This window comes from Zonotrichia albicollis, chromosome 31 (genome assembly GCF_047830755.1).
Source record: "Zonotrichia albicollis isolate bZonAlb1 chromosome 31, bZonAlb1.hap1, whole genome shotgun sequence".
Classification (NCBI taxonomy): Eukaryota; Metazoa; Chordata; class Aves; order Passeriformes; family Passerellidae; genus Zonotrichia; species Zonotrichia albicollis.
The window spans coordinates 2,383,518-2,410,979 of NC_133849.1; the positions used below are offsets into that span (position 1 = coordinate 2,383,518).

The window sequence follows — 27,462 nt, forward strand, 5'->3', positions numbered from 1 at the left end:
GTCCTGGGGGGATTGGGGGGATCCTGAAAGGTTTGGAGGTCCCAGGTGAGGTTTTGGGGGTCCCAGGTGAGGTTTCCAGGGAATTGGGTAATCCCAGTTGAGAATTCCCAAAGATTTGGGGTTTCCCAGGTGAGAACACAGGCTGGGGGTTCGGGGGGGCCGAGGGGCTCGGGCCTGGGAGAATTTTGGGGGCTTCAATCAATGGGGAGGGCCTGGGGGGTGCTGAGGGGGAGGCGTAGTGAGTGTGAGGGGGGCTCTCATGGATTTGATGCCTCAGGTTTTGGCTTTTCTGTTTTTCAGATTCTGTGCTGCTTTACTCTCTGGGTCTGGGCTTCATATTAAGGGATCCTGAGCTCTGTTCACAGAGCAGGGAGACAAAATAATTCCTTTCTAGCTGTGAACCCAAGGACAAATAATCCAAACTTCGGGCCCCAGAGCATAAACAACGGGCTCTGAAGAGAGAAAAACAAGAAGGATGGGACTTCATCATCTAAAGACATAATTGTGCAATTAACTCCAATATGCAAATAGCCCAGAACTTATAAAAGGGACAGACCTCGTGACCGGCCGTCCATTTTGGGGCCATTTTGGTCCATCTTGGGCGTAGCCCGGGCTGGGCTCTTGTTCTGCCCAAGGTGTATCCACGGAGGCCTTTTAACAAATGCCTGCTTTATTGTGTAACCGTGTCTGGCCTCTGTTCTAGGTCAGCCTTGTGAAGGCCTCAGTTTGTGGCGAGCACGAAGGGAGCCGAGGCACCTGGGCAGGGCTGGAGCAGAGGCAGAGGAAGGTGCAGCTGCTGCCCCCAGCCCGCGGCACTGGCGGGGCCCAGGTGCGGGGCAGAGGGTGCGGGAGGCCGAGAAGCTCGGGAGGAGCCAGAGGGGCGTGAGCGGCTGCAGGGGCGCTGTGTTTATCGGGTGAGCGCGGTGGGAAGGGGCGTTTTGTGCTCGGGAGCGCAGCGGGTGCGGGGCTCGCTGTGCCCCGGGCCAGGGAGGGCGGGCGCTGTGAGCAGCGGGGTTGGATTGCGGGGCTGGGCTTGGCCTGGGGCCGGCGGTGCTGGCGCAGGGATCGTTCCCGCACCGCCGCTCCGGAGCGCCGCGATCGGAATCTCGCTCTTTCTCTCTCTCTCGTTGGTTCTTTTAATTTCTACTCAGAACTGTTAAATGCCGCGTGTATATTCTGCTGCGAGTGCTGTAGTGATAATATCTCGAGAGACAGTCCTGTAGGATTAGCACTGAGAAACTGGGGACCCCTTACCGGGGGGAGCCTTGTTTTTCAAATGCAAACTCATTGGACTCTCAGAAGAGATCTGGCCGCGGTATAGAGGAGCGAGAGGACAATCAGACGAGGGCCGATTTTGGTAGTTGGGGTAAGAGATGATTATCAAGTTTGATTTCCCGTAGACGCGAGGATAAATCCTCAGGGTGCTCAGGTGAGCTGGACTATGCGAGGCTCTTTATGGTGCCAGCATGTCAGCGGAGCCCAGCAGCAAAGTAAAGGGAAGAGCAAACCTCAGTCTGAAAGGGAAAAGGGGAGAAAAGGAAAAAAGAGCCAATATTGGCAAACAAAAGTAAAACAAGGGAGGAAGAAGGCTCAGATCGAGTCGCTCCCGCCCTGAGATTGGGGTCGGTCGGGTCCGGGCCAAGGCGCGCCCCCCCCCCCCGCCGCCGCCGCCCCCCCGCCGCTGCCGCCGCCAGCGCCGACACGATCGGGGGGCGGGGGAGGCGCAGCTCAGACGGGCCCAGCCGGGGAAGGAGGAGAAAGGCGAGCGCGGCCAGGCAGGGATGGCGCCGGCCCCGGGCCAGGAGGAGGAGCCGGGGGCGGAGCCTTGTGCAGGGAGAGGGGAGGGGATGGATGGCGGGCACCGCCCACGGCACGGCCCCGAGAGGAGGAGGAGGAGCCGGGGGCGGAGCCTTGTGCCGGGAGGGCGGAGAGGGAACCTCCCATAGGGGCGGGGTCTCGCCGCTCCCAGCCCTGTCAGTTTCCATGGCAACCCTGAACGCCGGACAGCGGCTTCGGGGGATGACGTCACCGGCGCGGGCGGACGCGCAGCCCGGGTTTAAAGACGCAGCAAAGCCCGCGTGGGTCTCCCTGGGATCGGGGATCGGCAAAATAGATTATATGGTACAACAGGGTCAGCCGAACCAGAGAGCTCCTGCTCCAGCAGCTCCGGGAAAGGTGAAATTGATGAACTCATTGCAGCCTTGAGCAAGCGAAGGAGGGGAAAGATCGTGAGAAAAGCCATCAAAGAGTGTAGCCCCGTAGTGAAACGTACAAGCTAAAAATGAGAAAAGAACCGGTTTTACAATCCCCTCTACGACCAGCAGCTGGCAACCAGGGACCGATACATGTTAAGGTTCCATATTCCCTTGTGAAAAACACGGTTCACTTTCCTGTTAAAATTTAAAACTTTAATAAAGTTCAGTAGGAGACAGAGACAGTAAAACAAAAATTACGGCTCAGTGCATCTTGGTACTAAGCCAAGAGCACCCCTGCTAGTTTGGGAAACACCCTTTTTATACCATTTCTATTACATCAGCCTGTTGCATATTCATAGACTCTTATGCATATCCACCATCTAGTTTACATATTTCAGGAACTGTTTAGCATGGCTCCTCCTCAGCTCTGCCTTTTTGGAGCATGTGTGTTTCTTGGCTGTGGTTTTGGTTCCCTCTCTTGGTCACTTCCACTCTGGGCCTTGGTCCACACTTTGTTCAGAAGGCAGATGCTGATAGTTGGCACATCAATAGCAGGGTGCTCATGACGTGTTCACTGGATGTTATCCCGACCAAGCAGACAGTTCACTCCTGACTAGATCAGCTACCACTACTGCCATGTCTAAGTTTTTATTAACAGCAGAAATAAAAGCAAAGTTATTTTAACATTGTACATACAAGATTCCTCTTCATATAATAATATAATAAGCACCTATAATAATCTTTCCTCTTCCCTTTTTACAAATAATTTGGCTTGAGCAGTATTTCTTTTTTTCTATCCTCCATTATTTGCTTTTTTTTTTTCATAAATAATTTTTGCTTCTTCCAAGTGGTCTTTCTTATTATTTTGTATGCACATAATCTTTTGTGCAGTCCCAGATGTAGTCAGTTTTGGGTCTATAGCATTGTCACCTAATCATTAAACCTGAAAATCAGGGACAAAGACTCTCTAACTAGTTAAAGTTAGAAAGTGGTATGTTTATTACACTGGTGGGTGGCCTGGAAGGGGTCATTCTTGAAATGCGTGACTGCACCACACAAGGATTTTGGCCTTCTGTTTATTTCCCAAAATAATATATATGCATAACCCCAGCACCTCCCATCCCTGTATTGTATTAAAATATTTGTATTAAAATGAGGTTATTAGTCCTTCACGTGTGCGCAGTTCTTCTCTTGAATTGGGTCAGTGGTCCCAAATTGGGTCAGTGGTCTCAGGGATGAAGTCAGGAAGGTCTTGGTCAGGTCTCTGTGACCCTCTGGCACAATCCAAGGCCCCCTGCTTCGTGATGGATTGACACGGAGTCCAGGTGCTGGGCATTGTTCTGCTGGTTTCAATATGTTCCTGTAATCGTTCACTTGCTCCTCTGCCTTCTACAAATGAGCTCATAATGTAACAATTAGCTTTAACTTAAGCATCTAATAATCATTAACCAGTTGTTGGTGTATCTGACTTCAATATGAATTGGTTCTAACCCTCAGTTAAAATCTTAAATTTTTTAAATCATAATTCAATCCCTACTCCTTCTTCAAGGTTGGTAAATTCTTTTACTAACATATAGGTTCTTCTTTATTGAGCCAACTTATGTGGTGTTTCTTAAAACCGTACCATATGTTCTCAATATTGAAGTTAAAGCTGCTACTTGCTGCAACAGTCTCTAATTCTAAATAAGTACTGTAACAGACAAAATCAAACTTATACTAGCCAAGAGAAGTAAAACAATAATTGGATGAATGAAGGTACTGAGCAAGTCAGCTGCCATTGGAGACTGCTCACAAAGCACATCCCACTAATGATGGGATGGGCCTTTTTCCAATCTTTTAAATACTTTCCGTATAGTCTCTGTGTCATGGTGTATTGTAATCAAAGTTCTTTTCCTTTTATCTTTAACTTTTTTAAGAATTTTCTTTAATTCATAATGTTTTTAGAATTTGGTAACCAGAGTTAAGTACATCCCTATAGGCACAGGCAATATTTCTTGGACAGTGATCAAATTCGCCTTCCTATGTTGGTATGATATGACAGGTGCCTGATAGGAAAAAGCGCATCCTTTGATTTTGACAAAGTTACAAATGCACAAGTTAAATTGAGTTTCCTTCACTGTGATCTCATCTACTATTATAGTGGGCCATGCTGCTCTGAGGCAGATACAACCTTGTCTTGTATACACAGGCAAGGTTGTCTGGTTAATGGGATGCATTTCAAAGTGAGAAATACTTTGCTCTGTATCTAAGTCTAAACCCAGTGCACTTAATTAAGCATTTGTTACGGTATTTAGAATTCTTGATGAGATTCATGGAATCTGTCTTGGACAAACACATATTTACATCCCCAACCATTTCTTCTTTCTTACACAGTTGCATTTGTAATTTTTAGCATTTGACCCAGAGACTTTTGGGAGTTAAAATCATAGGCTTTCCCTTGGCACTTATATACTGGTCACATGATATGGAAGTGGTGCTGCATTAGCTGTGGTTACAGCAATAATCATAAATGCCACAACTCTCTGAGCTACACCTACTTGATTATCTATTTCAACAACAAGTCGTTCTGTTCTTTGGGGGATTATTACACTGTGCTTATCATTTTACTCACACTCTATTTATTTTCTCGAGAAAGTTTTAATTTCAGTTTGTTGTTACCCATTGTAACTTTCTAAAGTCCCTCAGGAGCCTTCATCACTCGGGAATGATGGATCTAGGTGCTTTGTTCCTTAATCTTGATTGCAGTAAAGGTGGTGAGGAGCACTTGGGCGGTCACCAGATGTCGCTGTAGGACTCGAAAGAACACAAGCACACCACCGTTCTCAAGGTGAAGGAAAAAAGGGAAGTTTATTTTCTGACTCCAATATTTATCGTTTTACAAAAGTGACAGCGGATTGGAGGGTGACAGTGACACCTCTCCAATGACACTGGTTAAACCAACAGTCCATCAACTCTCTCCTCCTCCATCAAGGAACGCAAAACAATGAGGTATTTACAGAAAGTGTGTGAGAAAGTTCACTACAAGAATGTCAACATCAGAAGGCATAGAAAATCCTAAAAAACCAGGGTGACCCACTCCTTGTAGTTGTATGTCTGTTTTGATTAGTATTATTGTATTATGGCTTACCTTCGAGGAAAATCTGTCCATAATTACCTCACCCTTTGCTGCTTTCTTTGCCTCTCCATCCGCCAGCTCATTTCTTCCCTCCAATTTTAAGCTCACTCTCTGGTGTGCCTTAATGTGCTTTTTCAGGTAGCTGAACTGCTTCCAGCAGCCGGTTTGTCTCTTCTTCCCTTGTGGGGTTAGCAGTCCCCTCTCCTTCCAGATGGCTCCATGCGCATGCACGACTCTGAATGCCTTTTGCTGTTTCTAAGGCATGGGTCCATGCATTTATCTCAGCCTTCTGTGCAGAGGTACCTGTTGGTAAGGGTCCAGACTCTATTACCTCTCTGCAGGTAGTCACTGTGTACTTTGCATGTCGCTTTCCGCTGGCAATGTAGCTGTGCCTGTCAGTGAACCAGGTCTCTGCATCGTCCAGAGGAGTGTCCTTTAAGTCTGGGCAGCAGGAGTAGGTAGCTTCAATGGTCTCTATGCAATCACGGTGTACTGCTTCTCCTTGATTTCACTGAGAATAGAAGCTGGGTTGACAATATTAGTCACCACTATCTCTACATCATCTTGCTTTACCATGATGGCCTGGTATTTCAGAAACCTCTGTGGTGAAAGCCAGTGGCCACCCTTTATTTCCAGTACTGCAGACACTGTGTGGGACACTAGCACAGTCATTTTTGTCCTAGGGTAGACTTGGGTGCTTCTTGAATATTCAGCACAACTGCTGCTACAGCTCTGAGGCAACCTGGCCATCCTTTGGCTGTTGCATCTAGTTGCTTAGAGAAGTAAGCAACTGCCCTTCGGTATGGACCCAAGTCCTGAGCCAGTATTCCCAGGGCAATTCCTTGCATGGAAAAATAGAAAGAATGGTTTACTTACATCTGGAAGTCTCAAGGCTGGAGCCAACATGAGGGCACTCTCTAGCTGGTGAAAGGCCCATGTGGCTCCTTTTGTCCACTGGAGATCTCTGTTTCCATTGGCAGAACGAGCATAGAGGGGTCTGACGAGCAGTGCATAACTATAAACCCACAGCCGGCACCACCCTGCCATGCCTAAGAAGGTTCAGAGTTCCTTCGTTGTCTGTGGTTTTGGGGTTTGGCATATGGCTTCCCTGTCTTAAAGCCTGCTGCTCAGCACTCACTTCTTACCCCAGGTAGATTACCTTCTGTTTCACTACCTGTGCCTTTTCCTTTGAGACTCTGCATCCTTGGAGTCCTAGGAAATTCAAAAGGCTTACAGTCCAGGCTTCCCTTGTCCGAGTGGCTACTAGAAGATCATCCATGTACTGCAACAGCCTCCTTTCCTCTTGTGGAGCTTCCCGGGACGCTGGGTCTTTGCAAGCTGTTCTCCAGTCGGGGTGGGGAATTTTGAAGCCTTCAGGCACATGGACCATGTGAGCTTGTGTTTGAATGCAAAAGTTTTCTGGCTGGCTTCGTGGATAGGGAGGCAAAAGAAGGCATCTCTTCGGCCTAAAACAGTGAACCAGGTTAGCTCAGGTGTTAAACAAGTTAGTAAAGTATATGGATTTGCTACCTCAGGGTATAAATTCTATGTTATCTTATTGACAGCCCTCAATCCAGTACTATCAATTATTGGGCTGATTCCTTCCCTATCTTCCTTTTGAGGGTACTGCTCAATTCTCACTGGTTGTGTTCTTTCCTTAAGCTTGATTGCTATGTGGGGGCATTTTTCACCCTCCCTGGTACAGCAGAGGCCCATACCCTCGAAAACACTTATTTACTTATTCTAGTATATTTACTATCTCTTTACTGATGTCTTTCTTAATTTCAATGGCTGTTAATGTTAAGCCTAACATCTTTATATCATTTGCCTCCAGAGTAACCTTTCTCATTTGGGAATGTTTAGCGAATTGTACAAAAGCTTCTAAGTACACATAGTACACATGTTACTTTAAAGGTTTGGAAAAGTATGCCTTCTCAGACTGGCCAGTTGTTCCCCACACTACAACTTAAACATTCTCCACAAATACTAAAGCTTTATTTAAAACTGAATATATGGCCCTTGTGTTGACTAAAATTCTACCCTTTTCTTTCTTCTGATCTCACTGCCTCTTGCAGAGGGGTCTGTTACATCCTAGTTCTGGATGAAATTGAACTGCCAGGAGGGGGATGGGTTCGAGTGGGTATATTTTGGAGCCTAAGCCTTCTTCCCTTTTGGGGAGGTCATCTTTATCCTTCCTCCCTTACCTTAGGAGGAGCCTTTACAAATCATGTGTACTCATTTTGCGAACTGTAATCGCTTTGCATTTCAGCATGATAATCTTTGTTTGACTTCATACATTGCTATCTTATGCTGCATGCTGAACGGCACTTTTGATTTGCTTTCTCTTTGCCTTGTTTTCCTTTTCAAGGGCCAAGACCAGAGGGCGGTCTGATCTCACAGTCTCTTTGCCATTCTGGGTGATTTCTTAAAACAAAAAGACATATCAGCATACAAAACCCCATCCCATTTACCTTTGTATTTTAAAACAGTATTAACTGCAATGAAGTATTATAAATCTTCTTATTTTCTGAGCTGCTTCTACTGGCAGCCTTCTCCCAGTGAGCCCCTCCTAAAAGGGGCTAATTTAGCAACCTCTTTGCTCTGGTCAGTTCTCATTATCTCTTTCTCCTTGCCCTATCTCGCTTCCACCCAATCTTCTCTTTACAAAGCTTCACAGTAGTTTCTCAGTCTTCCTCCTACACACACACACAGCCTCAGGTGGCAGGTATCAGATGTGATTTCCCACACATGAGCTTTAAGATCTTAGGTTCTGAATCAGCTTGATCAGAAACCTTTCATTTACACTGGGGGCATGTGCCCTGATGCTTATTAGGACAGCAATACCAGCGTTTCTCACAAACACCGCATTAACGCAGCGTGCCAGCCTCTTGATGCACCGAAGGAATTGCCCGCAGAGGCAGGCTATTCTGTTTATTACAGAGAACTCTAAATCCCTACAGCAGGCTGTTCCCAGTCCAGACTTACTATAGTACCAGCTCAAGTCTCATAAACTCCTTCATCTCTTCTATCTAAACTCAGTTTTACAAAATATCAGTCTTTTCTAGTTCTTTTCTTGCACAATCTAATTAAGCACTGTGTCTACTTACACTCGTTTTACTGCCTTGCAGAAAGGCTGTGCTTGTCACAGCAGAAACTCTGATACGCCCACAGACACACGCACCCTCCCCTTTATCTCAAATTCACTAGAGCCAGGGCTTGAATTGCTGTGGGGGGAGAATTCGTGGAATTCCTTCAATTTGCTTTACCATAGTTAAACATAAATCACCGTACCATAGTTCTTCTGTGTAAAATGCTACTCTTGTTGCAAACAAAATCTTAAAATTTCCACAAACACTACTATACAATTCGAGAATCAAATTACCTCAATGCAGTGGAAAAAAATCACCACACAAAATCACTGGGAAAGGGCATATCTCTCAAAGCGCCCACCTTTCTCAACACAACACATCATACCATAATTCAGCATTTACTCACAGCAGTTCTCCCTGGACACAATCAAAATAACAGCACACAGTCCAGAGATCAAGTCCAAACATTCAGGGCAAAGGAACTCTCTGAGCTTGTACTCACAGTTAAAATGTACCAAATCTACACAAATCACTGCATTTAAACACAATAAATACTGTCACTGACATTCCTCCACTCGCTTCTCCGCAGGGCACTTCTCTCCCTGCCCCCGCAGCTTGCTGCAGCCGGCACCTCAGGCCTCACTCGGCTGCTTCAAACACGGGGAGTACTCACTCCCCCGCACTGTAGGGCACTGTAGATCTACTCTCTTTTATACACCATACACTTATACACTTGCACGATTAGAAACACATGGCACTGACCACACAATGCATTTACCGTACAGCGACACAGTGTTTGACACACACATGCAGATAGAGATTCATTCGACCCACCCCCAGGGTCGCTAGTGGCTGCTCTATCAGAACAATGAACCCCCGTCTCTAATCCAGCTGCTCCACCAGCTACACCCAGACGTCTCTGAGTGATTTACTCCTTAGCTCTCTTTTTCCCCGGGGGCCCCTCAGTACATCCCATATTTTCCTCCGCAGCCAGCAGGTCCTTGTCTGTCCTTGCAGGAGGCAAGTCGAGACGAGCGGAGCCCCACCAGGAAAAAAATCTTAGGGAGCGCCTTGGAGGTCTGTCTATCCCCCCGCCCCTGCAGGGACAGAGAACTCCTGCCTTGGCTCACCATAATGTTTTGCAGAGAAAAGAAGAAAACTCTACAACTTTGTCAAAGTTGTAAAGTTGGTATGTTTATTACAGTGCTGGATGCATGCGGAGATTGCTCTCTTCAAAAAAGGCATGCGTACCTCTGAGAACTTCAGGTCTCTTTTTATTTCACTCTTAAATACATATGCATACAGTTCCACAATAGGTTCATACATATTCATTTTTATGGGTTTCATGTGACATTTACCACTAGTTCCTTTGTATCAGAAAAAATTCCAAGGTCAGGTTGACTTGCCCTTACAGCAGTCTCTGTCTCCTTCTATCATCTTCTGTCCCCCCCCTTTCATCTCTGTCCTTCGTTGAAGTAACTCCACTGAGCTTAGACCTTGCAGTCTAGCTAAATAACTATGGTTTCTAACTACAGACTCAACTCAAAAATGACATTTCACTTAAATAAAAATGGATTTCTATCCTGGAAAATTTTCACTTTACTTCACTCACCTATGGGCTCTGCCTGGAGCTGTGCAAATTCCATCAGTGCCAGCAGGCAGAGCTTGGGGTGAGGGGCAGAGGGAATCAGCCCAATTCCTGCCCCAGGCAAGGGACCCACGTGCATTGTCCACACTTTGCCCAGCAGTGTTCATTTGCATTTCTAAAGCTCCTCTGCAGGCTGCCTGGAATGGAGCTTCTCTTCCAGGGCAGCCATCTGGTGAGTCACCTGTGGCCCCCCAAGAATATGCTTTTTTAAAAAAAAAGTATTAACTATTTATGTTCAAAGTATTAGAGTTAAATCTCTTCTATTTTGCAAAATGCAACATAAAGGAGAACGTGGAAAAGTCCAGACCAAAAATTGTTTCTCACACTTCTGTACCAAACCTACCTGGCAATATAAAGTGGGAATATTATGAAAAATTTTTCTCATGTTGTAATTTTGTCACTGAAACTGCAGGAAAAACAAAAACTCTCCAAGAATCTCTTTAGTGTTAGAGAGTCAAAGCATTCCTTGGTTCTGGCAAGGATGTGCAACAGAAATAATTTCTTTCACAAATAGCTCAGCTGTGCAGAGAAAATCATTCCATGCCATGTGAGTTTTACTCGATTTTTCCCAAACTTTATGTAGTCTGAACCAATCTAAATCCACTGCTTTAATGTAGATTGCTTCCAAGTTGTGTAAGTTTTTAGTATTTAGTTTCCTGTTGGACCCGGATTCCTTCCCCTCTGATATGAATTCTGTCTCCACACTCCTGGATTTCCTTCTCAGCCTTTTCCAGCCCAGGTGTCTCCAGCTCTGCCGGGGCAGTGTCTGAGGTAGCTGTTGGTTGCTGTTTGCTGCTGGGTATTCCCAGTCTGTTCGGATGTTGAACTCATCTCCATTGAGTGGTATAACATCCCTTAAATAAAACCTCTAAAATTCCTTTCCTCAAGGCAAAGACAAACCAAACCTGAGTAGAGAAAGTATATTTAAAAGAACCAAACTCGGTACATTTTTCAGCAGTGCAATGGCAGGCAGCCCAGAGTGTGGGTGTCAGTGAGCCCCAGAGTGGAATTGTGCCCTGGTGTTCCCCAGCAGCTGTGGCAGTGCAGGCCCAGGCAGCGCTGAAGCTGCAGCAGTGGCAGCAAGGCTTGGCCCCAGTGGCTGGAGATGGCAGAGGAGGGTGGGCAGGATTGCAGAGGATTCCAGGCGAGGATCTGTGGGCAGGCGCAGGGGCTTGGCCCGCTGTGGAGCCCTGGCTGCTGCTGCGTTGCCTTCAGGGCAGGCTCAGGGGCGGCCTCCCATCCTCCTGCTGCGGGAGGGAAGTGCAAATCTCCGGGGCTTCAGAGCCCTTGAGGCCAGGCTGAGGGGTCCCCCCCATGTTGAGCTGTGCTGGCGGCTGTTTCTGGCCTCAGGGACACTTGGCATGGGCCCCTTGGCCACCAGTGGTGCTGCTTTGCACTCCTTAGGCAGGAGCCGATGTCCGGGCTGGGTGTTGGCAGCAGCAAAGTGCCAGGGCAGGCTCTGTGCCAGCCCAGCTTGCTGTGGGAGAATATGCCTTGATATCTGCTGCAGTGGTTGCTGAAGCAGTGAGAATTGCTTTTGCCCCCCTGTTAGGTGCCCTGGTGTCAGCAGAAGATATTGAAGCCTTCCTGCTCAGGGCATTTCAGTGCCAGGCTCTCACAAGCACCCACAGCTGCGCGGGTTGAGCTGAGCATGGGGCGGTGACCTGCGCTGTGTCTGATTGCCCTTCCTTAATAACAGCCTGTCTTGTAGCTCTTTTCCCTTCTGCTGCCCTTGCAGAGCCATCCACAAACACATTTTCTCCCTCAGGCCAGGGAATGTCCCATCATCAATCTGTCCCAGCCTGGGTCTGGAGCTCTGTCCCTTGAGTGCAGTCCTGGGTTCCTTGCCAGCCCCTCTCCAGGCTGTTCAAACAGGAGGCTGGGTTAAACCCTTGCCCTGTCCTCAGTTCTAAATCCTCCTGTGCCACTGAACAAGTTTCATACTGTAATAACCGAGCCCTGCTCATCCATTTAGAGGCTGTTTTGGTTGTCAGAGCTTTACCTTGATGCCAGACTTGAACTCTAGGAGATGGTCCTGTTGTCATCACTTTTCAGGCCACAGTTCCCATGAAAGCTGTGGCTGCACAATTTTGCAATGAGGCCACTTTCTGGCCACTGGGTGAAGCATTTTAGCTCAAGAATTCCTTTGGCATGACCCTGTTTAACATCCACCTATAATTCAAATTCTTTTTCCCCGTGTGGAAGGTCCAGGCCAGCCACCTCAGTTAATCGTCATTTTAGCACTTGAAAATTCTGTGATTCCTCCTCCTGTCCATCCATCCAGTTCGTTGACTGGCAGGATAGGAGTGTTGTAGGGAGAGATCCCTGGCTCCAAAAGCCCTGCCTTTAACAGGGACTCAGTACCAGGCTGTGAGCCCTTCCTTCCCTCTCTTGGAACAGGATATTGCTTGTCCTGGTTTCTTTAAAGTAATTTGTATAGGCTCCATATTTAATTTTCCCTATTTCCCTGAGGCTGCCCACACTTCTGGGTTCACTTCAGCATGGGCCTTGTCAGATTTTGGCACAAAGGTTGAATAGAACTAGCCTCTGTATCCCCTTTTACAGTATTAAAATCCAGCTCTCAAATTCCTTCCTAGGTAATTGCAATCACAGGAGAAAGAAAAGGTAATTCATGTTATTCAAACCTATCCCCCACAGTTTCTAATAGTGGTTGAAGAAATCATACCTGCTCATCTTTCCCACTCATTCCCTCAAAAATTAAAATATTCCGTTACTATTTTCCCCTTTAGGTCTAAGATTCAGAGTGGATTGAGAGGCCCCTGTGTCCATCAGGAAATGCCTCCTCTCAATGCAGACCCACCCTGAATGCTCTCAAGGGCTGCACTGTGGAGGGTCCCTGGTGTGATGGGAGCTGTGACAGCCCTGCCAATCCATGTCCATCAAGGGGTGGACTTGCTGGTGCTGAGGGTGCTGCTGTCTGTGCTTGCAGTGTCCTTGTGCCCTGCAGCTGGAGCCCTGGTTCCTTGCCAGGGGCTGTTTGGGTGGGCTCTCCCCTGCCGAGGAGGGCAATGCCTCTGCCAGGTGCTTGTGGCCGAGCCGTGCCCTGGGTGCTGGGGCCCCCTTGGGCGCTGGGGTTGATCCCTCAGGGGCTGTAGGAACTGTGCCCTGGCCTTTGCCTTCAGCTTGGCCTTTTGCTGCTCCCTTCTTGCACTCACCTGCTGTGCCTTTGTGCCCAAGTGCTGCAGGGCCTTCTTGTGCCCCTCCTGCAGCCCCCTCAGCGCCTGTGGGTGCTTGTCTTGCTTTACAAGAGAGGTGTCTGCTCGGGAAGGCAGAAAAAGCCTCTCTTGGAATGGAGAATGCAAACTGCCTCCCTCTTAATTTGTGGAATATTGAAATCAAGGGGCTCTCAGGCAAAGATATGGGAATAGGAATACCAGTTCTTTACTAGTGTGTATAATAAAGCAAACAAACATCAACAGCTGCGGCACTGACAGCAAACAGAGCCCGGAGCCAGTCCCGGCCTTTGGGCTGCGGCGCTTTCCCCTTGGGTGCAGTTCCGGGCACGGCCGGCAGGGGCGCTGGTGGCTCCCGCGGGGCGGGGCAGCGCATCCCTCCCATGGGAACCTCTCTGAACGGAAATAGAGCAATCCCTTCATCTAACTCTTTCACTTTTTTCCCTTCTATGGCCTTTCTCCCGTGTTTCGAGAAGGAATTTGGAGAGGGCTGCCTTTTATCTGAGCTCCTAGTGTTTCGATGAGGTGCTTCCTGTAGAGAGAGAGAGAGCTTCCCTGAACAGCTGGGGCTGTGGTTCCCAAGGGGACGTAACTCAGAGCAGGACGGGGTCAGGGGAGGATATCCCGCCGAGGCTCGGTGGGAGTGTGGGCAGGGTCTGCTGCCGGAATCGGCAGAGGGGGATCTTCCCGTGGAGCCCGAGGCGGAGCGTGGGCAGCCCCCAGATGGCTGATGGCGGCTGATCCGGCAGCTCCCGGCAGAGCAAAGGCAGGTGGGAGAGCCCGGCAGCAGCGGCGGTGCCCAGCGCAGGTGGCACGGGCAGGGCAGGCGGGGATGGGATGGCTGGGACCCCCCCTGGGTGCGGTGGGCGCGGTGAGCTCGGAGCAGGCGGCAGGACAGAGCAACCCCCATCTTGCCCAGCATGGGCGGCAGAGCGGCCGCGGGCCAGGCAGTGGGAGCAGGGCACACAAATTGAGCGAGAGCGCCGGGGCAGGTGGAGCTGCCCTGGGCAGTGAGGCCGCACCTGGGATGGAAAGCGGGGCAGGCGGAGCTGAGGCGGGCAGCGAGCCGGGACCCGGGACAGGCGCCTGGGCCGCGAACGGAGGGGGCAAGAGCTGCAGAGGATCCCACTCTCTTTCTGAGTTTTGCTCTTGTTCCCTTCTCTTTCATTTCCCCTTTTTCTTTCCTTGTTTTTTTTCTCGGGCATTCTGATACTTTAAAGATTTTTATTCTCCTAAAATCTCCTGTCTAACATATGGCATATTCTCTTTCTTCTAGATTAAATGGTTTTTTTTTTACAAAAAAACACAGAACCTAACAAATCCAAACTTCTGCTTGGATACAATGAAATGGCCAACGAGCTAACTCACGTCCTCCTAATGTTGTTTTTCTCTTGACCTTTTTATTTCTCTTTTGCCAAATTAAGCATCTTTCAGTTACTTGCTTGGCTACTCCGAGAATCCCAGTGCACCCATAGTTCCTTAAAAGTGATCACACAAAGCTTGAGTACCCTAGTGGGTTTTCTGATGCATGTCTTCTAATATTTTCCTAGAAGCACATTTTATTTAGAAATTGTCTTCCATCAAGAAGTTTCCATTTCCCTGATTTATCTTGTTCACTTCCTGTCTTGTTTAATTCTTTTTTCTCAGCTTCCCTAAACTTTGGAATTTCCAGTTTTTCCTGGTTTGGAGTTAATATTAACGTAACTCTTTCAGCTCCATTTTCTGCTGCATCCTTAGCTTTGTGATCTGCCAAATTATTTCCTCTTCTTGCTGGGGTCTTTCCCTTGTGGGGTTCCTTAACATGTACTATAGCTACCTCTTTTAGGTTATTTTAATGCCTCTAAAACCTCTAAAATAAGTTCCTCATGTACTAGTCCTTTTCCTCTTGAATTAAGTAATGTTTTTTCCTTTCCAAATGTTTTAATGGTATGTACTACTCTAAAGGCATACCTTGAATCTGTATATATAGTTCCTTTATTTTGTGTTAAATATTCTAGTGCTCTATTTAAAGTATATAATTCACAAGTCTGAGCTTAGTAATTTAAGGTTAATTTCCCTTTTTCTGTAGTTTGCATGTTTTCCCCATCAACTACTACATACCCTGTATTTTCTCCTTTTGCAAGTAGTTGTATCTCTGTTAGCTAACATAACTCCCAAAGGACTGGGTTTTTTTCTTTTTTTTTTTTCCCTGTATCCAACTTACTGGTTTTCTTTCTCATTTTTCAAGATCTTATCTATTCATCTTCTATCTCTGTTTTTCACTTTCACTAACAACCTAAATACCGCTTTTCTTTCAACTACACACCCAAAAAGAAAAATGTTTTTTCTCACACTACTTTCAGTACAATACACCTCCCTCCAAGGAGATATAGTGAAGCTTAAAATACAGAATATACATTACCTATACTTTCATTCATCTACATTCGCTCACTTTTATTTCTCACTCACTTCCACACATTCATTCCCGCCCTCAGGACACAGAGTGGATCCCTGTTGACAGAGAATCGCGGGTCCCTGTGGCCCCCCCTGGCCTTGGGGTGGCCTCTGGGTCTCAGTATCTCCGGGCCTCCTGGGAGGGCCCTGACTCTGCTGCCTCCGGTGCCGTTCCCCTGTGGGGCTGATTTGTGTGTCACTCACACTCTTTAGCCACGGCCCCCTCACAGGCCCTGGGGACAATGGCCCGTTTGCAGGTCACCTGTACCTTATGCCACAGCCCCCACACGCCAGGAGAACAATGGCTTATTTGTGGGTCACACACTCCTCCTTCCACAGCCCCCCTTCCCACCCGCCCGGGAAGCTGAGGCTGATTTTGTGTGTGACTCACTCTCACACACAACAAGACAACAATAAGGTAACTTCTGTTATAAATGATCAAATGAGAGTTTGATACTTTCTTATTAGTATGAGAGCCATACTTATATGAAAATTTAGCAAAGATTTATTAATTTGTCTGTGCGACTGAAGTTCGGTTGTCAAAACCACCACAGCCAAGGGTCAGTGTCGAGCCTGGGTTCGGTGCTGGGTGAACACGGATCTGACCTGCGAATGTCAGAGTCTCCCCCTGTTCACAAATGCTGCCTGACGCAGCGAGTTCTTTTACAGTTTATTCTGCTCGAGGCAGAGACGACCGAATGTTCTTTGTGTCTCTTCCCATGCATAACCTTGGCTTTACCTGAGCAGAGGTGGACAAAGACTCAGTCCCGGTGTCTGATGTTGTCAGTAGACTCTGGGGAAGTCAGCATTCACATGCATCAGGGTGGGGCTGTGGATCATTGTGGTAGCTGTAATCGACGAGGCGTTAATCACTCTTGGCTGGACCTGGTGACCCGGGGAAGCCAGCGATTATCGCCCTGGAAGCTTCTGTTCTTTCATTAAAAACCCCGATGTTTGTCTCAACCAAGTCCAGGAACTAGATGTATATGAATAAGACACTGCTCCTGGCCAGGGTGGTCAAGAGACATAGTGTGGAGTTTACAATATTTTATACATTAATAGCATGAATGATCTCTACCATATACTACACTTTCACATCACCTATTACAAGTTTAGGTGTTTCTGGCCAGTCCTGGTGCTCTTGGATATCCCTCAACCCAGCTGTGCTGCCCAATCCCAGATGCTCTTGAGCATATCCTCAATCCAGCAGAATTTTGCTCAACCGTGAATGCTCTTAGAATGTTAATTCTTCAACGCAGCAGGTTTTAATTCTGGATGCTCTTGGGCTCTCTTATCCCTCAAACCAGCAGAAGTTTTAGGGTTCCCTTTTGTCTCGTTTCCTAGTGGATTTGGCTCGGAAACTCCTCTGCTCCCTTGCTCCAAGGGGTCCAGCCTCTCTCTGAGACCCAGTCCCAGTTACCCCGGGGGATTCTCTCACTCCTCTCCTCACTCGCTGTGTCTCTTTACTGGCTGCTTCCCTTGAGGAAAGTTGGAAAGGCAGCGTGGGAGACTCCAGCACTCACTTGGCAGGTCTGGGACAACCAGCCCTCCTCTCATTCACACACATTCATCCCCCTGTACCTGCCCCCCTGAGAAATACTTACCAATCCCTTTTTCTTCCCGGGTTCTTCGTGCACATTACTACTCTTAGGGGGCCAATTACCGCGGTTGTAGGGAGCCTTTTCCCTTCTCTTTGTTTTATTGTCTCCCTTTGTCCACCATAACCTTCGTCTGTCGGTCGCCCCAGGGGAGACAGAGCGAGGCTGCCAACGGGGCAGGGCGCACCTTCCCCACTCTGACTCTCCTAAAGCACCGGCAGCGAGGTGTGAGTAACCATCCTCTGCTACCAAATTGTGAAAAACGCCAATCACTTGCTTTTAAAATTTTAAAAGTTTAATGGTAATAAAATGATTATAAAAATAGTAATAATATTAGAGTAATGACAATTGTGACAAATCCAATTAGGACAATATGAGACAACAAATACAAAGAGTTACGGACATCCGGGGACCTTTTTCTGGGAAGCATTTTTCTGGGAAGTACGAGCCCGAAAAAGGACACCTGTTAACACAGGATTAACCATTAAAAACAATAGCCTGTTGCATATTCATACACCTCATACATGATGCATAAATTCCAATCAAACACAGGATTCTGTCTGGTCAGTGTCAACTTCTTCCTCTGAAACCTAACAGCAGCTTCGAGGCACGAAGAAGTTATTTCTTCTGACAAGAGAGCACTAAATTCTTTTTCCCTGAAAGATTTAGGTGTCCTGTGGCTGCTATCTCGCTGCAAGTCCTTTTTTAAAAAAAGTCTCTTACCAAGCATAGTTTCTATTTTAACATTTTTTTAATAACCTAAATCTATATTTAACCAACTATTTAAGAGAATTAATACAGCAGTACTTTCTAACATACGACATATAATATTCATTTTAATATTTGCGAAAACCCAATCACAAAATATGCATTTTTTAGAAGTATAATCCCACTTACTTCCAGTCTCTCCCAGTTTGGTCCAAGCTGCCACCAGCATGGTTCCAGTGACTTCCTCAATCAACTCAGTGAGTCCCAGTATGATGCCATTTGCTCCCAGTTGCTCCCAGTCAGGCCCAGTATGGGGGATGATGTGCAGGGTGTGCTCACTGTGACGCTCTGTTCCTCCCAGTATTAGTCCAGTCAGTCCCAGTATGATCCAAATATGGGCCCAGTGTGCTCCCAGTCTCTGCCAGAATAAACCAGTAGTACTCCACATGGTTCCAGTTGCTCTCTTTCACCCTCACTTTCCTTCCAGTCACTCCCAGTATCTCCCAGGGTACCCCAGTTCCCTCCACCATCTTTCCAGTTCCTTCCAGTATGATCCCATTTGCTCCCAAGCACTCCCAGTCAGCCTCAGTGTAGTGGCACTCACTGCCAGTCACCACCAGTATGATCCCAGTTCATCCCAGTACAAGCCCAGCAGTTTCCAGTGCCTGCCAGCATGCACGCAGTCACTCCCTGTTCTTCCCAGTTGCTCCCACCATGATCCCAGTTACTCACAGCTGCTCCCAGTCATCCTTAGCATAATCCCAGTCACTCCCAGTATATCCCATTTGCCCCTAACATGGTCTCAGTTGCCTCCTGCAGGCTCCTGCTCACTCCCAGTATGATCCCAGTGTCCATCAGTGCGATCACAGTCTGCCCTGGCATGGCAGTATGATCCCAGTATGATGTCAGTACAAGCCCAGTGCACTCCCAGTCACTCCCAGTACGATCCCAGTATGATATCTGTAGAAGCCCAGTACAGTCCCAGTCACTCCCAGTACAATCCCAGTCCAGCCCAGTCCCTGGCAGTGCTGCCACTGCTGGGATCCCCCAGCCCTGTGTGCGCTCCCCCCTGGCGGATGTGCCGAGAGGAGCCCCAAGGGCTGGCAGTGCCCAGGCAGGGTCCCCAGCAAGGCCCAGTTTGGATGTGCAGCCCCCAGTTTGCCCAGTTTGCCTCTCCTTTGGCCCGGGCCGGGTTCCCCCCGCCTGCAGCGGCTGGAGCAGCCGAGAGCCCCGCGCTGCCCATCCTGACCTGTCCCGGCTCCATCCCCGCTCCTGCCGCGGCTGCGAGGGCTGCGGGAACGGGGCAGCGAGGGTGTGGCTGCTGCTGGGGGAGGAGGAGGAGGGAGGGAGGGAAGGGCAGGGATGAAGGGGAAGGAGGAGGTGGAGTTATGGGGAGGAGCAGGGGGAGGGTTAGGGTTAGGGTTAGGGATGGAAGAGGAGAAGGATGTGGAGATAAGACAGAGGACGAGGATGAGGGGGGGTGGAAGGGGAGGAGGAGGAAGAGGAAGAGGAGGGACAAAGGCAGATCAAGGCTGAGCTGAGGGAACCACATGGTTGATCCCTGCCTGAATTCGCAGCCCCCAACTGTGGGATCATCGCCCCCCCCATTGCACCGGTGAGCGGGGAGGGGGAGCTGGGCCCAGATATACCAGGGGGTCCCTGGATGGGGTTTTTGGGGGGATGTTTGGAGAATGAAGAAGTCCAAGGCTGAGCGGAAAAGGCCCCTTGGATGGTCATCAGGGGGTGGCGGTGCCGTCCTCCTGCGGACGCCCTGGGGGATCTCCTTGCCCTTGCCTGTGGCACGGAGGCAAATCCCATCCTGTCCTTGTCCTTCCTCCCCCAGAGCAGGAGCTGAGCATGGAGAGCAGGGAGGACAAATGCCCGCGGCAGAACCTGGTGGAAGAGGCCGTTTTGAGCGGCTCCACGGCGCAGGAAGGCAACGGGGAGGAAAAGCCCCGGAGATGCCGCACGAGGAGGGGCTGCAAACGCAGCCGGCGGGGATCTGAGGGGGAAAGAGCCAGCCTGGGCCGGGAAGGCGGCCGGAGACGGAGCCAGAGCTCGGAGCTGGTGCTCCATGAGCAGCTCCATGATGGGGAGAAGCCCCACACGTGCGTGGAGTGTGGGAAGAGCTTCAGGTGGAACTCCCACCTGATTGTGCACCAGAGGATCCACACTGGGGAACGGCCCTACGAGTGTGGGGAGTGTGAGAAGAGCTTCAGAGAGAGCTCCAGTCTGATCAGACACCAGAGGATCCACACTGGGGAGAGGCCGTACAAGTGTTCCGAGTGTGGGATGTGCTTCAGAGAGAGATCCAGCCTGATTGTGCACCAGAGGACCCACACTGGGGAGAGGCCTTACGAGTGTTCCAAGTGTGGGAAGAAGTTTCCGACCAGCTCCGATCTCCTCCAGCACTATTGGATTCACAGAGAGGAGAGGCCCTTCCAATGCCCCGACTGCGGGAAGGGATTCAAGCGCAACTCCACCCTCGTCACCCACCGGCGCATCCACACTGGGGAGAGGCCCTACGAGTGTGATAAATGCAGGAAGAGGTTTAAGAGAAGCTCCCATCTCCTCCGGCACTATCGGATTCACACAGAGGAGAGGCCCTTCCGCTGTCCTGACTGCCGGAAGGGATTCAAACGCAACTGCCACCTGATCAGACACCGGCGCATCCACACTGGGGAGAGGCCCTACGAGTGTCCCCAGTGTGGGAAGAGCTTCTCCAGGAGCTCTCACTTGACCCGACACCAACGGAGGCACCACTAAGGGAAGCCCTGCGAGTGCCCCGAGTGCGGGCAGAGCTTCGTGCGCTGCTCCAGCTCCATCCCCCACTGGAGGAGGCACTTTGGGCACAGCCCTGGTCACTCACATTCCCTGTGATCCATGGTAGGAACACACCTGGCTGCTTCTCCTTTTGGTTTGGCCTTAATTTTCCTCTGCTGCACCTTCATCCTTTAAAAACACCCAAAACTGGATTAAATGAGGGAAATTGATCAAATAGATAGATCTGAAGTTCCATAATTGCTCAGTTGTTTTAGAGGGAATTTAGGATTTGGGGACACGTTCTGTGTGGAGTGCTGCTGTTGCTAAGAGGCAGGAATTTGATCTCACCCTTCTTGTGTTGCAAAGAACTCCTCCCCTGACCCAAACCCCAACTCCACCCTTGGGATACCCTGTAAATATTCCACTGCCCTGCCTTTGCCCTGCCTTTGGGGGTTAAGAAATGGATTCCCCAAGGATCAGCCCTTTTCCCACTGGATTGCAAAGGATCAGCCTCATACTCCACTGGATTCCTAGAGGATCAAGCTTTTCCCACTGGATTCACAGAGGATCAGCCCTTTTCGCACTGGATTCCAAGAGGATCAACCTTTTTCACTGGACTCCTGGAGAATTCTGACCCTGTCACTGTTTTTTTTTTTTGTTTGTACTACTGCATTTGTATTTTAAATTTTTACAAATAAAAAACTGTTATTTCTACTCCCATATATTTTCCTGAGAGCCCCTTAATTTCAAATTATTATTAATATTATTGTTATTATTATTATTATTATTATTATTATTATTATTATTATTATTATTATTATTATTATTATTATTATTATTATTATTATTATTATTATTATTATTTTGTTATTGTTATTACTATTATTAATAATCAAAGGGAGGGGGTATATATTTTCCATTCCAGTGGAGGCTGCTGAAATGGGGAGACACCCCCAAGGATGGGCCATGTCAAATAGTTCCTGAAATAGGTAAATGAGTTTATGGTTATTCATGAGGGTCTATGAATATGCAACAGGCTGATGTAATCAAGCCAGAATAATTAAGGGGTGTCCCCGAAAATAACTGGGGGGTCTTGAAGGCCATAACAACCTTTGCCCCTTGGTCCTTGTCTCCCATGACATCAACCTGTTGCATATTCATAGACTTTTTGCATATCCATAAACTCATTTACATATTCTAGGAACAAACAAAATTGGCTTCGTCCTGTTTGGGGTCCCACACCTGTCCCAGCTCAATTTGGGTGTTCCATCCCTCTCCCAGCTCAGTTCTAGGATCTCATACCTCTCCCAGCCTAATTTTGGTGTCCCATTCCCCTCCCACCTCAATTTTGGGGTCCCTTCCCAGCTCAATTTTGGGTTCCCGACCCTCTTTTCCCCACTCTCCCTCCCCTTTCCAGTCGTTCCCCCAGTCCCCTACCCCGTGTTTGGTTTTGGGGGCTCCAGGCCCCTCCTGCTCCGTTTTGGGCTCCCGACCCTGTTTTGGATTAATTTGGGGTCCCCAGCCCATCCCCAGGGTCACCTTCCCTGCCTCCCCAAATCGCTCCTGGCAACTGAAGAGTCATCAGGGAGACGCGCTCTGATTGGCTGGAAATTACCCCGCTCGGTCTCTGAGTATTTACCGCAGTGAGAGGCCTTGGTGTGTGGCTGGCAAGTGATGAGTCAGAGTCGGGCCGGGCGCTGATTGGCTGAAAATCGCTGAGCGGGGTCAGTGCTCTGAGTTTGTGCCCAGCAAGTGGAATGTCATCAGTGCCGCGTGTTCTGATTGGTCGGGATCTGTTTTGGGGTGGGGACGGGAGGAATTGGTGTTTCTTGGGGTTTCTTTGGGTTTAATTAGGGTTGGTTTGGGGTTTATTTGGTGTTATTTATGGACTAACTGGGGTTTATCTTGGGTTTTACTTGGTTTATTTCTGTTAATTTGGGGTTATTTGAAAATGTTTGGATTTATTTGGAAGTATTTGGGTTTGTTTGGGTTTACTTGGGTGTTTTTGGAATTACTTGGGGTTCTTGGGGTTAATGTTGGTGTATATGGGTTTTTTTAGGTGTACTTGAGATCATTTGGGGGATTTTGACTTTAATTTGGTTTTTTTTGTTTGTTTTTTTAGGGTTATTTGGATTTGTTTGGGGTTATTTGGGGCATTTTCTGGTATTGTTTAGGGGTTTTTGGAGGTTCTTTGGGGTTTATTTCGAGTGTTTTGGGGTTATTTAGGTTATTTGGGGTCATGTGGGGTCAAAAAATCCGGGAAGCTTTCTCCTGCAAAACACGGGAATTTTTCTTTAAAAATCTGAGAGGTTTTCCCCAAAAAACCGGAAATGTCCCTTAAAAATCCGTGACTTTTCCCAGTCAATAGTGACGTGGCCCGCCCCAAACCATCCAATCACCGCCCTTCCTCTCCCAAATTAACAAATCACGGTGCACCCTACCCCAAACCATCCAATGACCGTGGGTCTCCCCTCAGCAACTCCCGCCTTCTTTGCCTATATCCAGCCAATCACCGTGCGCCTCCCCTCGGCAAAGCCCGCCTCGCCACCCCATCCTGTCAATCAGCACGCCCTCTATGAAACCAACCAATCATCGGCCGTCTTCCTCACAGCAACTCCCGCCCTCCCCGCGTGTACCAGCCAATCAGAGCCGAGTCCAAAGCAGTGCCCCCTGACCCCGGGGCCGGGCATGGAGCGGGCGCCCCCGCCCCCGGGACTCCCTCAGGGACCCCCGGGAGCCGCCCCGGGCTCGGGCGGGTCCTGCGGGAGGCGCTGGAGAGAGCGGGGGAGGCGCTGGGAGAGGACGGGGGGCTCCGGGAGCTGCTGAGGAGGCGCAGGGACAGGTGAGGGGTCCTGGAGGCATCAAGAGGGGAATTTGGGGAGGGGTCTTGAGGAGGTTTGGGGGGGATTTGGGGAAGGTCTGGGGGGAACTTGAGGGGGTTTTAGCGGGGTCTGGGGGGGCTTTGGAGGGGAGTTTGGGGAGGGGTCCTTGGGGGGTGTCACAATCCATCCTCAGGGAAGGGTTTCGTGATGGTTCATGGATTTGATGTCAGGGTGCAAAAAGAACCGACACAGTACAAGGGGTTTGTAAAGATAATCGAAACAAATGAACCTTTATTGAATGAGCACAGCAAAATGCGATAGAGGGATTAAGGGAGATAAAAAGATAGAGGAAGAGAGAGAGACAAAAGAGAGAGAGAGAGAAAGAGGGGATAGAGCTACCAACGTAGAGATGAAGTCCTTTGGTCCAGTCCAGTCGAGGACCCGCCTGTTACGTTGAGGAGATCTCGAAGTCTCTCGCTAACTCAGAGGATCTTATTATGAGAACTCTATTGGAAAATGCGAGGGGGGGAAACAGATACAATAAGGAATAGATGTAACAGGTAGTCCATGCTCTCAGCTGTAAGCGAGAGCCATTGTCTTCTTGGTCCAGCGGTCACAACCTGCAGGCAAACATCACGCTTTGGTCAGCTTGCCTCCCCCACACACCTGCCCCGGGCTGGGGGTCTCAGTGCCAGTCCTTGGAAGGAGCAGAGGGGCCTTTTCACATGGGGGTTCCATGTCTCAGTCCTTGATGGAGAGGCTCCTTCCATCTCAGTCTGTCTGTCCTGGTAGTTGTAAAACAGGTGAGGGTCTTCTGTGTTGGGGGACCACCTGAAACTCAGGAGAAGTCCAGCCAGGCCGAGAGGTGGGACAGCTCCCAAGGCTGTTGTTGCACAAAGGGCACGGTGCCCCTTCTTCTTCTTCTCCTTGGGCTCAGAGCAGCACACAGCAAACACCACTGTGAGAACAATGGCTTAGCACTGCGCTCTCAGGTCTCAGGCACATGACTTTCTCCCTTGGATCCAGAGATTTAAGACATGAGGGGTCTTCTCTTCAGTGGTCCCCCAATGACGATCATGAGGCAGATGAGGGAAAATTCAGACAGACTCTCGCACGACACCGTGACTCACAATTGTCTTGAGGGATCTTCATCAGCAGAACTCTGGAGCATCATTGATGAGTCTGCAGAACTCAGCGTACATTGGTAGTATAACCCGGAAAAATAGGGACGATAGAAAGAGAGGAAAAAGAGTGAGAGAGGGGAAAAAAAGGATAGGAGAAGGAGAGGGAAAGGAAAACAATAAACAAACATAATATTGATTATCATAATAATTTTCACAAATGGTTGATTAATTAAAACTATATTACTTTTAAAACAATATTTAAATGGTTAAAACCAGTCACAAATAATCAAAAGCAAAAGCAATCAACACATATTAATACAAGCATTAACTTAAAAAAAGATTTTCTAAGACAATTCACTAAAAATCTAATGCAATTCCCACAAAATCATAAATGGAAATTAGGAATTATTCCAAAACACATAAGCTTCATTCATAATTGCTTTGTGTCAAAGTCTTGGGGATGTCCACAGTGTAGAGGACATCAGCCAAGTTGTGTGCATTAACTACAGACATCAATCTTGTCAGCTGTTTCATGCTCCAATTCATAATGAATGGGACTGCTGATAAAATAAAACCAAACAGAATTAGAATCAAAAGGATAACAATGGCATGGCACACACTGTTCAGGGCACCTGTGGCAGAAGGAGATCACCTAAAAGAGTATCCCACCACCTGTGCTCGGCATCTTCCTCCACTCTTTCCATGACACAATGTATCTGTCTCACATTGTGATGAACAGTCACCAGGGTTTTCTGTCCATTTTTCTGAATCTTCTCCAGGATTTCAACCAAGTCTCGATGGAGCAGCAGTTGTCTTACCAAAGTGAGATTCATCCCAATAGGAGTAGGCATCAGTTTGTGAATCAGTGTGTAGTTAGATTGCAACAGGTAGTGAGAGGTAAGTGGAGCTTCATAAGAGAAATCACATCCTGTAATCTTGGTAAAGTTACAAGCACAGAAATTGGAAAGATTTTTAGTATCTACTACAACATTCTCTACAAATACAAAATCACAAATGGTTCTAAAGCATGCACATCTATTGCCTATGTATATAAGGACTGTTTCAGAAGTCTTGTTAGGACAAATTTCAAAATGACACATATTTTGCTCTGTGTCTAAACAACTGTCTTGAGCTCTGATTGCATTGATTTCACAGATGAGCCCTTGTTGTTCTCGGACAATACAAGATTCTAAATTGACAGTTTGCCATTTCTCACCTGTGGAGAGCTTTATTAATAGTTGGTTAGCTGAGAAAGGCCATACTGACATAATGCCGCTGGTTAAGCTGAGAGAGGGAAGTCGGCAGTCAGCAAGCTGAAAGGAAAATGTCAGCAATTAGCAATCAGTGACCTTGCTGCAACATGAGGATAGGGAGTAGAGATTATTCCTGAATATCTCCTAAGAATATGTAGAAAGTATCAAAAGTAGAACCATAGGAATGCAGAAGTAGGTGTAGCTGCTGATATGTAACTAACCAATCCTGAGCTCAACTTTTGCAATATGCATGAAGTTCATTACGAACTGTATTTAACCCGCCGTGCTGATCAATAAAATGGGGCCTGTGATGATCAATTGATGTCCTGGTCTCCTTCCTTCGTCAAATGGTGGAGAATGCGGGCAACGCTGCGGGCAACGCTGCGGCAACGTTGAACCTCTGTCCTTTTTTCTCGGATTAAAAAGAAAAAGGGAACTCGCCACAGTCGAGGAAGTTGGATGAGGGTCCCTGCAGCTGGGACGGTGCCGGATTATAAAAGCACCCTTGAGGATCACAACGGTGACTCAAGCCATCTACGTGCCGCCTGAGCCTGGAGAGCTGCAACAGCGCGCGCTGATTAATAGGTATGGATAGGCAAGCGGCATACGATCTCGTCTCCTCATATTTAGAAAGGCGAGGAGTAAAAGAGATAGATATAAAAAAGGAATTACCGCGGTTATTAGCTTACAGCCATGCTAAAGGTATATTTAGTAACCCGCACACAGTTCATGAGCTATCAGAGTGGAAAAAGTTTGGAGAAATAGTATTGGATACAATGATAGATGGTGATAAGTCAGCTAAAAAATTCGGGAAGTTATGGCGGGTGGTGTATAATACGTTACTTCAGCAGGTCTCTGAGAGAAAGGCAGCAGAAAGGGCGACAGAAGCTCATAAGAGGAATATAGGATATGGTCGTGAGGATGATCCCTTAGCACCTTCTGTAACTAGGATACTTATGCCTAAGAGTCCCCAGCATAGTAGTGTGGAGGATTTGCCTATAGACATAGTGGAACCGTCTGCACCCCCCTTGTCAGAGGGGGAAGGCGAGTCGGATGGGGGAGGTAAGAGCAAAGAAGCTTTGCCTCCGCCGCCGGCTTCAGGCGGGTCGGATGGTGGGGGTGGGAGCAAGCCAGCTTCGCCTCGGCCGCCAGCTTTGCCTCCGCCGCTACCCCCGAGCAGGCCGGCTCCGGTTACAGCTCCGGCGGGGGGGGGCCCTTCCCCCGCGCGCGCCGGCTCCGCTCGAGCCAGCTCCGGTTTCACTGTCAGCTCCGGCGGGGGGGCCGCTTCCCCCGCGTGAGCCAACCTCTGCTTCACCGCCTTCCCCGTGCGAAAACTCGGTGCCTGCACCGAAATGCCGGCAGCATAGCACCCCCAAAGAGCCAGCTCCCATCCCAGGGGCACACCGTGATCTATGGGGTAAATGGCTAATCAAAGGAGGGACGCTTGGGCTGCTGTGGCAAAAGAAGTAATGCAAATGGGGGATGGCGAAGCAGTAGAAATAGCTTCTAGCCTTGCATGT

General features: G+C 48.5%; 1 protein-coding gene across 1 annotated transcript; it reads left to right on the top strand.

Annotated features, from left to right (window-relative positions):
- Nucleotides 1-19,411: 19,411 nt before the first annotated feature.
- Nucleotides 19,412-21,452, top strand: LOC141725872 (uncharacterized). Its single transcript, XM_074530033.1, has one exon. It carries the CDS (start codon nucleotides 19,838-19,840, stop codon nucleotides 20,744-20,746), a length of 909 nt encoding a protein of 302 aa, XP_074386134.1. The 5' UTR covers nucleotides 19,412-19,837; the 3' UTR covers nucleotides 20,747-21,452.
- Nucleotides 21,453-27,462: the final 6,010 nt, after the last annotated feature.